Here is a 15,979-nt window from a genome sequence, read left to right on the forward strand (position 1 = left end):
CGTCACACATTCTTACGTACGTCAAGACTCCTGAGACTCTTTCCGCTACAGTGTTCAAATACCGCCAATTTTAATTTTTTATTCATTTCTGTAGGTTTCAGATTCTTTTTTTTTTTTTTTAATTTTTTTTCCAACGTTTTTTTATTTTTATTTTTGGGACAGAGAGAGACAGAGCATGAACGGGGGAGGGGCAGAGAGAGAGGGAGACACAGAATCGGAAACAGGCTCCAGGCTCCGAGCCATCAGCCCAGAGCCTGATGCGGGGCTCGAACTCACGGACAGCGAGATCGTGACCTGGCTGAAGTCGGATGCTTAACCGACTGCGCCACCCAGGCGCCCCTCAGATTCTTTATAAGGAACGTACACCACTATTATTGCCAGGAAAAAATTAGTACACATTTTAAAATAACACTGATAACGTCGTACTATTCTAAATCGGTGGTCATTTCGTGGCAAGACCGGAAATCAATTTGACCATGTGAGACACCAGGCAGCTGTTGAACCTGGAGAGTAGCTAAATCGTGTCATCTCAGCAAAGACTCCAGACTCTTAGTATCGCATATTTGCCAAGGGGGTACAATGTGGGATGTGTTAAAATCGGGACTCTCTGCTCTTCAGCTCCAGGTGCGAAAAGGAACAGACTGGCACATTCTGCCGGCAGGTTCATACTGGCCTCCGGCCTGCTGTCCCGGTTAGGAGAAAACTGCTCACCGCTGGGCCTGCTCTGTGCACTCTTTCCCAAATTCACAACAAAACACAATCTTTACTCTTTACTATTTAATCTTGCCTAAGAATCTACAAATATTTCATTTTGAAGCTGGCCTGTTGGCCTCATGGGACCTTCCCTGCTCCCCCTGAGGACCTGGGATAAAAGAAGGCCCATTAGATGCTCTGAATGTAAGACTACAAAATCAGATGTAACAGGTCTGAGCAGGGGTGTGCCTGTGAGAGAGGAGCCTTTCAGGCCTGCAGGCTAACGTCCCGCCTGGGGCACTACCACGCTTTAACAGAAAAATATGTGGTGGAGAGGAGGTTAGGGGGCGGGGGGCGGGGTCACTGGTCCTCTCAGAAAGCAGAAAGAAGAGAGAATCTGCAAGGCCAACATTCAACTGTCACTTGAATCCCCATGCATCTTCTGGGGACTTACTCCTGAGGACAAGGGCCTGAGAGTAAGTCAGGCCCGGCTCCAGGCCCAGCTCTGCCAGCGATTATCAGACAGATCTCGAACACATGGTTTTTCTCCGGGCCTCAGTGTGTGTGTGTGTGTGTGTGTGTGTGTGTGTGTGTGTGTGTGTTGTGAAATTGTGGTGTTTGTGTCCTGAATCTGCGGTGTCTGTGCGCTGCAGAGGTCACGTGTGTATGTGGCACACGTGGGGTGAGCACGTGCTATCAATGTGTGTCTGCGCCTTCTGAGTTGCAAAGTTCGAACAATACCGTAAATGACAAGAAATGCTATGAACCTTAGCGTATCCGCAACGACAAATCCGTCTAAAATTACAAAATCTGAAAGGGATGTTCTTTTACAGATAGCGGCCATAAGTCCCGCTGACATCTGCTACGAGGAAACTTTATCCACGTTAAGATACGCCGAAAGGTACGTTTGTGGATACGTAGTATCCCTAGGGGTTCTAAGTCAGATTCTTCTGGTCCCACTCTACGCAATGGGCTGGCAGTTGGGGGGAGAGGTCAGGAGAAGGCAGAACAGAATGTGAGAGAGAGGTGGGAGGAAATAAACAAAAGGAGACAGAACTGGGGACTCAGGCCCTAATGTCACCCCTATTCTGCATGGGAGAGGCCCTGCGGGTTCCCGTCGATGGGGGAAGCCTGGGGGCCGATCCCATGCTTGGAATCCTTCTTCCTGTATTTTCCTGCCACATAGCTGCCCATTCACGTGTTTCTCCCTTGTCACATGGCACACGGGTGGTGTGCGGGGGCAGGCAGGGGACGTTTATGCCAATAGGTGAAGACATGCACATGTGAGGCACTTCCCTGGGCTGTCGCCCAGCCTCCGGCTCCACACTTTCCTCGGCTTTGGTCTCCTTTGCCCAGCCCCCGTGCACACGGGTTCTACTCTTGGGGTGGCCTGACGGTCTAGGCTCCTCTTTCCGGGGGCGGGGAGGGCTCTCCCTGCCAGCTTCCTTCCGTCCAGGGGGCCAGGGAGGCGAGCCTGCATACTCAGCCCCGGCACGAGGCTGCCGCCGGGACACGTTCCAGGCATCTGGATCCTGCTTCTCCTGACCCTTTTTAAAAATTTTTTTAACTGTTTATTTATTATTTTTGAGAAAGAGACAGAGCACAAGCGGGGGAGAGGCAGAGAGAGAGAGAGAGAGAGAGGGAGACACAGAATCCGAAGCAGGCTCTGGGCTCCGAGCTGTCAGCACAGAGCCCGACGTGGGGCTCGAACCCACGAATCGCGAGACCATGACCCGAGCCAAAGTCGGATGCTTAACTGACTGAGCCACTCAGGTGCCTCTCTCCTGACCCTTTTGAAAAAGATAAGGGTGCAGGCAGAGGGGACCTCTAAGCAGGGTAAAAGCCACATGCTGCCACCACCCTTTCCCTTTTGCGTGGCAGAGTCCGGAATCCACCCTGAGGCCCACCCGCCGGGTTCGGACAGGAACCTGGAATCCTCGGGCCTGGTCCCAGGAAGCTGGAGCTGGCGTGTGAAATGAAACTGCCACCTACCGTGACACGTCCCTGGTCAGGTCTACGGGCTTGCGTGTGGGTCAGAATCTGGCCCCACCAGCCGTGTGACCTCGGGCGACACGCCGTACCTCCCTAGCCCTCAGCTCTGTCCCATGTCGAGGGAGGTGATTTCTCATCAGAGTTGGGGGGGAAGAACACAACAGATCCTGCACGAGCCCGTTCCCGGCAAGGTTCTGACACGTGCTGAACGCTCCGAGACGGTGGCTATCACTGCACCACCGAGCAGTGGGCTTCCCTTTGGCCCTGTCCCTGGCAGGGAGCCCTGGCATTTTAGGGACACGTGCCAGCAGGCTCTGCAACGGTGCAGCCTCCGTATCGTTTTACACCGTTAGATGTTTCTTTCAGCGTCTGCAGCGCGAGCTCCGATCTTTCCGTCAGTTCGGTCTCTCTGCTTATCAGACGCAAATCTGTCGCGAGCAGATTTCCCGTTGAGAGACTAGGGCTGCAGAGGAAGGAGAAAACAGTAGCCCAGAGTCCCGGGCTCTGAGCCCGGAGCTGCCACGGGCTGTGTGACCCCGGGGCAAGCCCTGAAAACCCCGTTTCCTCAACGAAAGGAGTAAGGCGGCCGCAGTTAGCAGACACAAAACACAGGCTCCGGGTTAAACCTGAATAGCAGGCGAAGAGCAAGTAAATAATGCGTGGGCAGAAGTATGCCCCGTGCAGTGCTCGGGGGCATCTCGTATTTTCTCTGGGACACTAGAAGGCAGGGAAACAGGTGACCCCTAGGTGCCCTTTCCAGCCCGGAACACCCGCTGACAGCCTCCAGGGTGGGGTTACGCCTGTCAGCAACGACGCATAGATGTTTCCACTAGCGGAGTCGGCCGATGGGCGAGTGGGTTCAGGGCCCGGGTCGCGTCGGGGCCAGGCTGTGGGTCCGGCGGGGCTGGTCGTGTTTATTTCAACCGTGGACATCACTAAAGTCCCTTTCGGCCTTCACCGTTCACTGGCGCCCAGCCTGCTGGCATCTGGAGTCGCCTGGGCCGAAAGGTCCCACTTGGCCGGTTTCTGGCCTGTGCTCCCCAAAGGGGTCCGGGACTCAGTGCGTGTTCATCTTTGCACATGGAAGGGCTAAAAAGATCCGGAACAGAGCCGTGGTGAACACCTCGACGCTGATGAGAGAGTCAAAGGCAGAGAACGACAGAGCGCTGCTCGTACGCGGGAATTCCGGAATGGCAGGTAAACTGAGTCAGGAGCAATGCCGGTCCAGGCCAGCAGCAGGAAGGCCGGGAGTGGGATGGAGGGAGGGACCGGCTGCAGGCTCAGCCTGGGGCTCGGCGGGGAGGTGGGGAACCCCTGCTTGGAATCGCCGGAGCCTGGCACAGGCCAGGGGCACCCTCTGGGGACATTTAGGCCCCGGCCTCGGGAGAAAATACTTCATTTGGAGACAAATGCAGATTCGCTTGCAGTTAAGTGGCCCTGCCCGTTTTGAATGATCATTTTAGTCTCATTTTTATCGCCATTTTTACTTTGAAGCTGTCGTTTCTGCCGAGGCCACTCCGTCCTTCCCAAGTTTGCACGGTGGCCATTTTGACGTTCGCTGGGCTGATGGCCTCACGCAGTTGCGTGATGCTTGAATCTCCAGAGGCCTCAGAGGCAGCACATCACAGTCACCTGGTGAGCGTCACCAGGCCCACTGACCGTGACTTCTGGGGGCAGCGCCCCGGCTGACTCCACGGTGCCCCAGAACCACTGCTTTGAAGGAAGGCCTAGGATTTCAGTTTGGCAGCATGGAGGGAGGTGCCTACAACTTGGCGCCCGTTAATAACTTAAAACGGGATGAACAAGAAAAGGGCAAATTGTAAAACTGTCGAAGTAAAATTGGAGGAAGTGGTTTAAAGCGAAAAGAACAATGCCAGGAGGTCCAAACCTCTGGCGCTCAGGGCTGGTTCAGGGAGCGTGAGCTCCAGTCACCAAGCGGCCCGGCCCCCGTGCCCCCCGCCAGCTGGGCTCCCTCGTTCCAGAGGGGCTCTCGGGTACTGGCAGCATGTCCCGCCCCAAACCAGGCTGCCCGGTGGGGGGGACAGAGGCTCTGTGGGCACCCCTGCAGGCTCCCGCATCCCAACTCGCTGGGACTTCACGACAAAGCCCTTCCCATGTTAGAGGCAGCGCCTGCGGCCCGTCCAGGTATGGTGGCCTCGCTTAGCCCCAAAGTTCGTGTCGTCGCGAGCTGGACGGATGTAAGCATCGAATGCCCGCCGTGCGTAATAAGCGCAGACACAAAATATGTTCATGAGCCTGCGATGCTGTGAGTCCCCTGGCCTTGTAGGAATGACCAGTAACCAGGGTATAAAACAGAACACTCTCACGTGCACGCACAACGAAACAGAAAGTACGGAGCGTCGTGCCTCCTCCCCTAAAAGGCCTTCTTGCTCTACGTTCTGATGCATTAAAACGACAGCACCCTCTGTAGAAACGACCGGTGACTTCTTCACCCGTGAGCGCAGCTCAGTTTCCTGCTCCGCCCAGCATCCCTGGCTTCGGCTGAGAACAGAGTCAACCTGACTCTTCTATCATAGTTATTCTATAGTCCTCTATAGAATTCTATGGTTATTCTATAGAAGACTATAGTTATTCTGTAATCTTCTATCATAGTTATTCTATAGTCTTCTACAGAATTCTATGGTTATTCTGTAGTCTTCTACTATAGTTATTCTGCTCCTCACCCTCAACACAGCAGATCCGCTGCTTAAGCCCCCTCCCTCCTTCCAGAGCAGCCGGCCCGCCCGCTGGCAGAAGCCGGGCCCTGGGCGCGCCAGCTGGAGCAGGCTCGGGAAGAGTGGCGACAGCACCACGTGGCCGTGGCCAAGGTGAGCTTCCTTCCGTCCACCTGCCGAGGCCCACACCTGGCAGGGAGCCTCACACTCTTCCCACGTGCGCACGGCCGCCTGGGCTGGCGTCCGGTGGATCATCGGGGTGGCTCCCCTCCCCAGCCCCCCCCCCCCGGCGAATGGGTAACACATGAGATGTGGCATGTGATTAAGTGACAAATGACTTCTGCCGATGCCGCTGGTGGCGCTAGGGGAGAGGAGGGCGGGGCGTGAGGCAGAAGGAAGTCGAGAGGCCTTGATGAGTCAAGGCTGCTGATAATTACAGTTTGGGGAGAATTCGAGGACTGTGCACCGTCTTCCGGGGACCGTACGGCGTGACCCTGAACCGTAGTATCTGCCGGAGCATACGTGGGCTGTGATGCGAGTTTTGTACTCGGGTCGGGGAGATGCCCTCTGGGCCCCCCATCCACAGCGTCCTCCCGCCATGACCTGACTCCCCAAAGCCACAGCTCTGCACAGACCCCAAGTCGTGGGCCAGCCTTGGAGCACTTCCGGAGTGGCGGCAGAGACCCAGACTGGCTCCCGAAAGGCTCGGGAAGCCTGAGATGGAAGTGAGCCTCAGGCGGGGGGAGCGCAGTGGGGCCGGGGGCCTGTGACACCAGGAGGCCAGGACGCGTTAGGGTCCAAGGATTCTAGAAGTAAGGACAGGAGCAATGGAAAAGACTCTTATCCCCCTTACTCGTTATCAGAATTTCAAGACTGAAAAGCTTTCTTGTGCCTGAACAATTTACTCCAGTTCTGATTGGCCGTCAATCCTCTATAAGTTCAAGACCACCAATACCGGGTTGAGGGATGAGACACACTCGGGTAACCCGGACAGGGTATATGGCACGTGCCACATTTGATCACCAACATCGGGTCACCAGTGAGCTAGCCTGCAGGACCTGAGTTAGTGAGCTAGTCTGGGGGAGCCTGCGATGTAGGGTAGCGGGTTTAGTGGGAAGGGGGACCCAGGTGAGGCACCCGATGGGGCACCAGGACGGCTGGGACGCGGGGGGACCTGAAGAAAATAGTGGGGTAGAAGTCAGGGTAGAAGGGGGGACAGAGACGGAAACTGGCCACGCTTTGCAACAGTCCCGTCCAGATGAGCTCAGGCCCCTCGGCTGACCGGCCGCGCTGTGAGCAGGGCCTCCCATCCCAGTCCCACTGGGCTTTCCTGAACGATCTGACAGGACGCACAGACAAGTGGCTTTGGTAGGACATGGATAGGAAAGGAATGCTACCGCCTTGAACGTGCTGGCCCTGTGTGGTGACAGGACTCCTGTCTCTCCCCCAGGAGCAGTGGATAATGAAGACCCTCCCTCACCTTCTCAACGTCAACGAGGACCCGCAGCTCACGGGGGTCCTCAAGTATTTCATTCAGGCTGGTACTCACCCCTCCCGACCCACGCTGGACCTGCTCAGGCTTCTTGCTTTGTGTTTCTTTCTCTTTTGAATCTTTCTTTTTGCGGTAAATAGGTGGAACATAAAATTCACCATCCTAGCTTTTTTTTAAAAAATTTTTTAAAATGTTTATTCGTCCCTGAGAGAGAGACAGACAGAGCATGAGCAGGGGAGGGGCAGAAAGCGAGGGAGACACAGAACCCGAAGCAGGCTCCAGGCTCCGAGCTGTCAGCCCAGAGCCCGACATGGGGCTCGAACTCACAGACTGTGAGATCGTGACCTGAGCCGAAGACAGATGCTCAGCCGGCTGAGCCACCCAGGCACCCCACCATGCCAGCTATTTTTAAGTAGACGGCTCAGGGCCATCAGCACATTCACACCGTGGTGCCACCATCACCCCCACCCAATCCCAGAACCTTTCCTTCTTCCCAAACCGACATCCGTCCCCATTCAACACCAGCTCCCCCAGCCCCAGGCACCCTCCGTTCTACTTCTGTCCTACCTCCTGTCTCTACGAATGTAACTACTCTAGGCGCCCCGCATCATTGGAGTCACACGGTATTTGTCCTTCTGTGACTAGCATATCTCACTCAGCATAGCATCCTCAAGGCCCATCTATGTTGTCAGCAGGTGTCAGAATATCCTTCTTATTTCAAGTTTATTTTATTCGAGAGAGAGTGAGCGAGCACAAGTGGAGCAGAGAGAGGGAGAGAGAGAAAATCCCAAGCAGGTTCCGCCCTCTAAGCACAGAGCCTGACGTGAGACTTGAGCCCATCAAGTGTGACATCATGACCTGAGCCGAAACCAAGAGCTGGACGCTTAACTGACAGAGCCACCCAGGCACCCCAGAATTTCCTTCCTCTTTAAGGCTGAATAATATTCCGTTATATAGGTATACCACATTTTGTTTATCTACTCAGCCGTTGCAAAACAGCATCGGTACTGTAGTAACACGAGGCTTTCTGCACCCCGGCCCTGGGCACACCCGGACGGGAGAGGGCTTGCACTCGATGGAGGTAGGGCCCGGGTGTGGGGCGGCCCCCGGAGGGAGCCGACGTGGTGCTCTCGGTGCTGTCTGGGTCCGTCACTGCACAGACCAGGACCTTCCCTGTGGCCGGGCTGCAGCACATCTCCTAAGCCCCAGACTCGACAGTTTCTTCCTCCAGAATCCCCACGAGTAAGGTGGAACTGGTAAAAAGTTAGGCAGCCCACAAAAAAAGGGCAGAAAGTAAAACAACCATCCGTAAGGGCGGGCGGTGTCCAGGTACTTACGACTGAAAATCCCAGCAGCAAAATCCCTTCACACGATCCTCTTGGAGAGGCAACGGCCCTACCCAAGCATCAGACACGTTCGCTTGTTAAGGTCGAATCCTGACAAAGTTTGAAAAGAAATTATCCTAATTCTTTTCAAGGCTCATGTGATGCCGGTCGGGCCGCTTCAAATGCCATCCGCCTTCAAGGTTTGGGGTAAGTTGACGTGAACCGTCTTCGTCCACGAATTGTGACCACTCATTCCGCGGGAGGTTCTCAACATTTGTCTGGGCCTCGCCGGGTGGGGCCACAAACCCTGCAGGACAAATTCCCAGGCCGTCCTCAGGGACCCGCTCGGGGCTTCTGGAAGGAAGGGCTTTCCTGCTCCCGCTGAAATCCTTCCCACCGCACTCACTTTGCTTCCTGGGCTCTGACGTCGGGAGGAAGGGAAGGCCCGTTGCTAGAGCCCCGTATAGTGACTCGGCACAAGGAGACACACAAGTGGACGAGGCCAGCAAATGAAGACAGTGAAGAGAGAGCCCACCACAAGGCGCCCACGTCCTTCGTGGTCTTAACCACCAAAAGCAATAGCATCCTCAGATCTCCGCCCTCAGAGCCCTCACCAACTGGACGAAGGGAAGGCCCAGGCTTTGGGTGACCCCTTCTGCGAGAGGAAGCCCTGTGGCACCCTATGGCGGTTCTCACGAACTCACAGCCGTCTCCTACCTCCGTGGCCTCTCTGCTCTTCTCCCCAGTTCCAGGGTGTCCTGACCGCCCACAGATTTCCAGCCCGCAGGCTCAATCAGCTTGCCGACCAGTCCCCCTGACGTACCTCAGCCCTCCTGCGCCAAAGCACAGGGACGGGAGGGGAGGGGGCCTGCGCTGACCGGGGGGCCAGCTGACATGGCTTCCCCCTGCACCGCCAGCCTCTGGGCCCCTTCTCCTGACTCTTCCTGGGAATTCCCCTCATCTCCCTTTCCAGACACTTCCAGTGGGGACCTGTAGACGGCCGAACTCCAGATGAGCTGAGGGTATAGCCTTTCCCACGGCATCCCTGGGCCCCACGCACACAAGGGATATGGACGGACAAGTGTCTCAACACCCAGAGCCTTCCACAGCAGCCAAGGAGTCTAGGAACATTCTAGAACAGTTAGGAAGCTGGTCACTCAGGGCAGCCGGATGATGTCTAGGGGGCCGCCAATCTGACACTTCTGACATCTGTCCCCCAGTCTTTAGCATATAAAGTCTGCCGTTGTATCATGGAGACCCAGACACCGCTCTGACCTTCTCTGTGGCATGTACGTTATTATCTGTCAGCACTGGTCACCTGTCCCAGCATCCCTCTGAAACATCTTTCTTTCCATTTCCCCACCACTCAGTCTTGCGGCCCGTGAGTCTTGGAGGACCCCAGCGATGACCCTGCCTATGCGGGCTCCTTGTAGCTGTCGGCCCTCAGCGGGTGCTGGTACTGTGGCTACGAGAATCGCTTTGTTGTCCTTCTCCGGCTCCTATCTACCCCGACCCCCTTGAGCCGCTTCCGGCCACCCCGCAGCATCCGTAGGTCTTACTTACACGTGCGAATGGGGAGCAACCACCAAAACCGTGTGCGCTACGGTCACGATTATTTTGGCTACTAGATGACCTCTTGTCTTTTTAGAATTTCAGATAAACACGCTTCCTTCACAAATTCAGATGGGAAGGTGACGGTCACGCCACACAGCAAATGCAAAGTTGTCGTTAACGGGGTGCCCATCGTGACCAAGACAAAGCTGCAGCATTTGGTAAGCTTTCCTGCCTGGCCACAGAATTTCCGCAGTCCCGCCGGAGAGCTAGGAGAGGGGGTTCCCGTGAGGTGCCCCAGGCCTCCACGCCGTGGCAAGCACCGGGCAGGGTGGGGGCGCCAGCCACCCCATGTCCCCCTGCTACGACCGACATGGGTCACAGCTTGGGGTCGGGAGATCTGATATGAACCCGCTGTGTGTTCCTGGGCAAAAGCCACTTCACTCCTCGGGAATTCATCTATACATTGCTTTTAAGTTTATTTATCTTGAGAGAGTGAGAAAGAGGGCAAGCAAGCAGGGGAGAGGCAGAGAGAGAGAAGCAGAGGGAGAATCCCAAGTAGCCTCTGGGCTGTCAGCACAGAGCCCGACGTGGGGCTCAAACCCACAAACCGAGAGACCACGACCTGAGCCGAGATCAAGAGTAGGACACTTAACCAACTGAGCCCCCCAGGCCCCCCATCGGGACTTAATAAAACAGAGATGAGTGAACTAGAAGTTCACCAACACCCTTTCCAGCTCTGACATTTCATGATATCTTAGACTTCTTAAAAGATCTGCCATTGGGAGGGACCACGCGGCACCTGGCAAACACTAGGCTCTCTGTCTCCTCCACACACCCCAGCCTGGTTCCCCATGACCACAGGGGCTCCCGCCAGCCTCCCTGCTGCCCAAGCCCCTCTTCAACCCATTCTCCACACTGTAACCACAGAGAGCCTTCTAGACCAGCTATTTGGATTAGGCCACGCCCTCCTGGAAATCCTCAGTGGCCACCCTTTCAGGGCCCCCGTGTGAGCTGCCTCATCTCCCCGCCACCTCCCGCCTCACTGCTCTGCACGAAGGTCACACGGACCTTCTCCTGATTGTTCAAAACACCCCTGGCTCTGTTCGGCAGCCCTCTCTGCCTTGCCGAAACTGACCACCTTTGAAGTCGTAAACAGCGCACCTTGAGAGAGGACCGCTCTGATCCCCAGTGCAAGTGAGGCGCCTGTATTGTACCTTCTGCAGAAGCACCCCCATTTCATTCAAGCATCTCTCTCAAGCTATTGCACTGTCTATAAAGTCCTAGAGGGGAGGGCCCGGGTCTGTTTGGTGCCCACTGGGATCCGCAATGTCTGATGGAGAGTCGAAGCTCCGTGTGGGATAAAGGAAGAAATAAATGAAAGCATGCACACAAAAGCAAAACGTCAATCTCTTCCTCTGCATTCAGGGGTCTCTTCCCTCTCTGGGGACCTCGTGCAGGGTTTGTGATTTACCACAGCTGGACTGCCCATGGGGACTTGGTCCCCCCTGGAGCAGGCTGGTGCCACACCCCTGCTGAGGGCAGCGTGCTCCCGCTGAACCTCCCGTCTCCTCCCTAGGACCGCATTATCCTGGGATCCAACAGCGCCTACCTCTACATTGGGTTTCCGTCAGAGCGAGGCAGTGAAGACCTGACCAGGTTCGACTATGACTTCTTCCAGCTGGAGAGAGCAGCTGCGGAGGGAGTGAGTGTGGACAAGCTGGGTGAGCAGCTCAGGGCCCTGCCTTCCAGCATTTTCCACATGCTGATCTAAAAGCAACCGCTTTCACTGTGTGCTCTCCTACTTTCCCTAAGAAAATAACATCTTGTTTCAAAGGGAAATGTTTAGAAAGTTAAATTCGGATTTCCATATTGTAGAGTGAGCACATGTCAAAGATTTATTAAACTATTTTGTTAATAAACGGAGAAGAAGGCGATAGATACAGTTGACCCTTGGACAACATGGGTTTGAACTGTGTGGGTCCACTTGTGGTGGTCTTTTGTTTGTTTTTTATAAACACAGCACAGTCCTTTAAATGTATTTTTTTCTTTCTTAAGACTTTAACATTTTCTTTTCTCCAGCTTACTTTATTATAAGTATATAACACATAGAACATACAAAATATATGTTAATCATCTGCTTATTGGTAAGTCTTTGGACCAACAGAAGGCTATTAGTAGTTACGTTTTGGGGGACTCAAAAGTTGAATGGATTTTTGACCGTATGGGGCGTCAGGGCCCTAACCCCTGCATTTCCCAAGGTTCAACAGTAAAGCACAAGAGGGAAGAACAGTGAAATAAGACTGAGTTAGACAAAGCCGGTTGATGGTTTTGGGGGCAATAATCTTCTACTGGACAAAAGTCATTTTAAATTGCGAATCTTCTACAAATCATCTCACAGCTCAGAGTCCAGGCTCCAATCAATAGCTGAATGAGTGCACACGGGTACATCCTCCTAGGGAACCAGAATCCCTACATGGGACTCTGCTAGGACCTTTAATTTTTTTAACGTTTGTTGATTTTTGAGAAAGAGACAGAACAGGAGCTGGGGAGGGGCAGAGAGAGAGGGAGACACAGAATCCGAAGCAGGCTCCAGGCTCTGAGCTGTCGGCACAGAGCCCGACGCGGGGCTCGAAACCACGAACCGTGAGATCATGACCTGAGCCGAAGTCAGATGCTCAACCGACCGAGCCACCCAGGAGCCCCATGTGGACATTTGGTGAACCGTCAAATAACTGAGTACATAAGCATATAAATAAACCCCTTTGTGGCTGACAAGTCTCCCAGAACCAGTGACCGACCTTCACCGGGACCCTGCTGGTTTCCAGGGGCTGCGAGCCACGGCGATGGGAAAGCGGACCCCGGCATGCTGGCGGTGTTCCAGGACTACGTCAGACTGATGCCCCTGGTGGCAGAAGCCAATCAAATGGGCGAAGAGCTGAAGAAGGTAAGGGCTGGAAGACGGAGTAACGCTGGGTCCGGAAGGACCTCAGGGAACAGGGTCCACGGCCCCTCACCCCCACCGCCCCAGCCGGCTTTGCCGTACCGGCGAGGGCACGGGGCCTGGAGAGGTGAGGGGCTCCACCCAGGACCCCGCAGTGAGCCAGTGACAGAACCCAGGCCAACCCCCAGGCCTCAGCAGTCCCAGCCGCCAGCGTCATGCCTACCAAGGCCCCCACGGCCCCCACGGCCCTCCAGGCTCCCAGACCGATGCTTGCTTGCCAGGCCACCCCTCCCAGGTTGCCCTCCAGAAAGGGCTTCCCCGGGTCCAGGACCCTGAAGCCTTCTAGCCACAGAGAAGACCCGAGCAGGGGGTGGCCCCCCCGGTGACCCAGGATCCGATCCCCAGGACACGTTCAAGACACTTCTGCGTGTTGGGAAGGTGCGAGGAGGAGAAGGAAATGGCGAGGGCGGTGTGGGCTGTGCGCTCAGCGAGAAGGGTCCCCCTTACAGGGACTCAGAATGGAACTGAAGGTGAAGAATTTAGCGGCTTCAGACTCCAGGGGCCACGAGCTACAGAAGGAGGTCATGGTGAAGGTGACCAACCAAAGGACCCGCGAGGTGAGGATGCCTCTGGGGACGGGGTTTCTGAGGGCTCTCACGGGGACAGACTGTCCTGTGGAGACCCCGTGAAGGCACTGCGTGTTCCCAGTGTGAGCTGGGCTCTGGGGACAGACTCTGGGATGGACCCCCCGCCTCCCCCACGTTTCTCTCCTGGTCCTCTCTCCCACATGGCACCAACCCTGGGATCGCTCCCAACCACCACTCTCCATTTATTTATTTATATTTTTTTAATGTTTATTTGAAAGAGAGAGAGAGACAGGTTGAGCATGTGCGAGCCAGGGAGGAGCAGAGAGAGGAGGCCGCAGAGGATCCCAAGCAGGCTCCGCACTGTCCGTGCAGAGCCCGACGCGGGGCTCGAACTCAAGAACCGTGAGATCATGCCCTGAGCCGGGGTCGGACGCTCAACCGACTGAGCCACCCGGGCGCCCCTCCCTTTCTGCCTGGTCTCTTCCTCTGACCGGTGCCGAGGTGGCCTCCCGTGTGTCCCCTGGCGTGGGGTGAAAGGGCAGAGGGGTCTCAGTTCCTTCGTGTTGCTACGGCAACACCACAGCTTGGAGGCTGGGAGCAGAGGTCGTGGCACAGGCACATTTGGTATCCGGTGAAGGACACCTTCTCGCCGGGTCCTCACGTGGCGCTAGGGGCCGGGGAGCACTGAGGCCTCTTTCATGAGGGCAATGAGTGCATTCGTGAGGCGTCCACCCTCACGGCCCCGCCTCCTCGTCCCAGCGCACTGAGGGTCAGGCTTCAACGTACGGTTTGGGGGGACACATCTCGTGACTCAGGAGGGTCTCCTGGGAGACCCCCACCCTGGGAAGTCGACCTTGATTTCTGCGCGTGTCCCACGAGGCCTTTGGAGCTGAATCCTCAATGCGTGCGCGACCGTGATTTTGTCTTTTGCGTTTTCTGGAAGGAGCCATCAGGACAAAGGAGCTCTGGTGACCCAGTACTTTGCCTCTGGGGCCAGGCGCCCCGCCAGGGTTCGGTTTGGCCATTTCCTACTGTCTTGTCAGACCTCGTTTTAAGGAGATTTCATGTTCCTCTGTATTTCGTTGCTCATTATAGTTTAAGGTGAATTGAAAAGGATCTCGTTCAGCCTTTCCTATGATTAGCAGAAACCAGGTTCTCTTTTCAGGGGCTGCGTGCTAATTGCTTTTACGGTGATGTCGCTCGCTTTCCTCTTTCCTCGGGCAGAGACTAAGCTTACTGATCCGTCATCTCCAAGGCTGTCCGTTTTTACCTTCCGAGTGGATCAGTGGCCTCTCCCCGGATGAAGTTACGCCTTCCCCGGGGGCCTCGGAGATGCTGGCAGTCCCTCGGCCCTTCCTGGGAGGTTTCGTGTGTGAGGCTGGGAAGGGCGAACAGCAGCCTCGGCACTTTTGTGGCACTGGACCGTGTGCGCACAGGGCGGAGACGGGACCCCCCCCCCCCCCCCGCAGGCCACTTCACGTGACCGACGAGAGACACGTCGGGGGCGATTCGGGAGCAAGCTGGGGCTTGTGAGGACAGGGAGGGTCTCAGCCCTGACTTCTCAGCGGTGTCTGTGCAACAGGCTTCCGGCCTGGGAGTCTCCGTGCTCGGCTGAGGCCCCGCGGGGGACGGGAGGGTCAGCAGAGACCCCTGCTGGTCCCGCAGAGCCCCGCGTCGGGCTCTGTGCTGACAGCTCGGAGCCTGGAGCCCACCCCGGATTCTGTGTCTCCTTCTCTCTCTGCCCCTCCCGGACTTGTGCTCTGACTCTCTCTACCTCTCAAAACTAAATGTAAAAAAATATTAAAAAAAAAAAAAGGTCCACGTGGTTACATTGGACCCACCTAGACAGTGTGAGCAAATCTCCCCGTTTTAAGGTCAGCTGATAAGCGAACTTCATTCCACCTACAATCTTAATTCCCTTTTCCACATAAGGTAACATGTTGGCAGGTTCCAGAGACTGGGACACAGACATCTTCGAGGGCCACTCTTCTGTGTTCCCTGAGTCCCAAACCGTCATCTCTCCTGGGACAGTGTATTGTTTGATCCCTTCGTTATCTCCTCTCAGTTATTAGGCCCCAGCAGCCCAAGAAATGCTGGAGCCGTGGGTCAGGAACGAACGTGGACTCCTGGAGGACCTCACCGCAAAGCTAGGCTTGACGAGAGTGTTAGGGGGTCCTGGGTGCCCCAAAGCCGGCCCATCTGGGGAAGCATGCTGGGAAAAGTCATGGGAACGAACTGTGAACAGGTGAAATCCAATCCCGGTGACCTATCTTTGTGCTCGTAGGTGTGGATTTGGTCAAAAGCCAAGTTTATCAACAGGAAATTTCTCATGGAGGAACTTTACCAGCGCTTTCTGGATGGAGAAGACAGCCACGTGGCTCAGGAAGATGACCCCTTCTGGGATCCTGTCGAGGTTGTCCACTTGGGCTCAGCCCACATCTGGCTCCAGTCGCTGGCCTACTCCATGAAGCTGGAGGACCAGGTGGAGTTCATGAACTGCGAGGGGGAGGAAGAGGCCGTGGTGCACGTCTGCGTGACTCCCTGCTCCCCGGCGGGACGGTGGGTGTCCCCTCTCTACCCGCCCCCCCAGCCTGGCCCGGTCCTGGCAGAAAACTCCCAGCATGCCTGCGCTCTCCTGGATGAGCTGGTCAGCACGGTGTTCCCGAAGAGCTCATTCAGTCACGATTTGGCCCCAGCAAATCTGATTTTTGCCACGGCGG

The 15,979-nt window shown here is 55.8% G+C and overlaps 1 protein-coding gene across 1 annotated transcript in view; it reads left to right on the plus strand.

The window, feature by feature from the left end:
- LOC102948505 (kinesin-like protein KIF28P) overlaps window positions 1–15,979 on the plus strand; it is a 78,770-nt gene that overhangs the window by 53,764 nt on the left and 9,027 nt on the right. Inside the window, exons 8-17 of the mRNA XM_042976630.1 lie at window positions 1,527–1,594; window positions 3,773–3,882; window positions 5,416–5,513; window positions 6,811–6,901; window positions 8,330–8,384; window positions 9,826–9,949; window positions 11,308–11,452; window positions 12,557–12,675; window positions 13,182–13,289; window positions 15,544–15,818. Of these exons, the coding sequence (XP_042832564.1) occupies window positions 1,527–1,594; window positions 3,773–3,882; window positions 5,416–5,513; window positions 6,811–6,901; window positions 8,330–8,384; window positions 9,826–9,949; window positions 11,308–11,452; window positions 12,557–12,675; window positions 13,182–13,289; window positions 15,544–15,818 (1,193 nt within the window). The remainder of the gene's footprint in view (window positions 1–1,526; window positions 1,595–3,772; window positions 3,883–5,415; window positions 5,514–6,810; window positions 6,902–8,329; window positions 8,385–9,825; window positions 9,950–11,307; window positions 11,453–12,556; window positions 12,676–13,181; window positions 13,290–15,543; window positions 15,819–15,979) is intronic.

This window comes from Panthera tigris, chromosome F3 (assembly GCF_018350195.1).
Source record: "Panthera tigris isolate Pti1 chromosome F3, P.tigris_Pti1_mat1.1, whole genome shotgun sequence".
In the NCBI taxonomy this organism is placed as follows: Eukaryota; Metazoa; Chordata; class Mammalia; order Carnivora; family Felidae; genus Panthera; species Panthera tigris.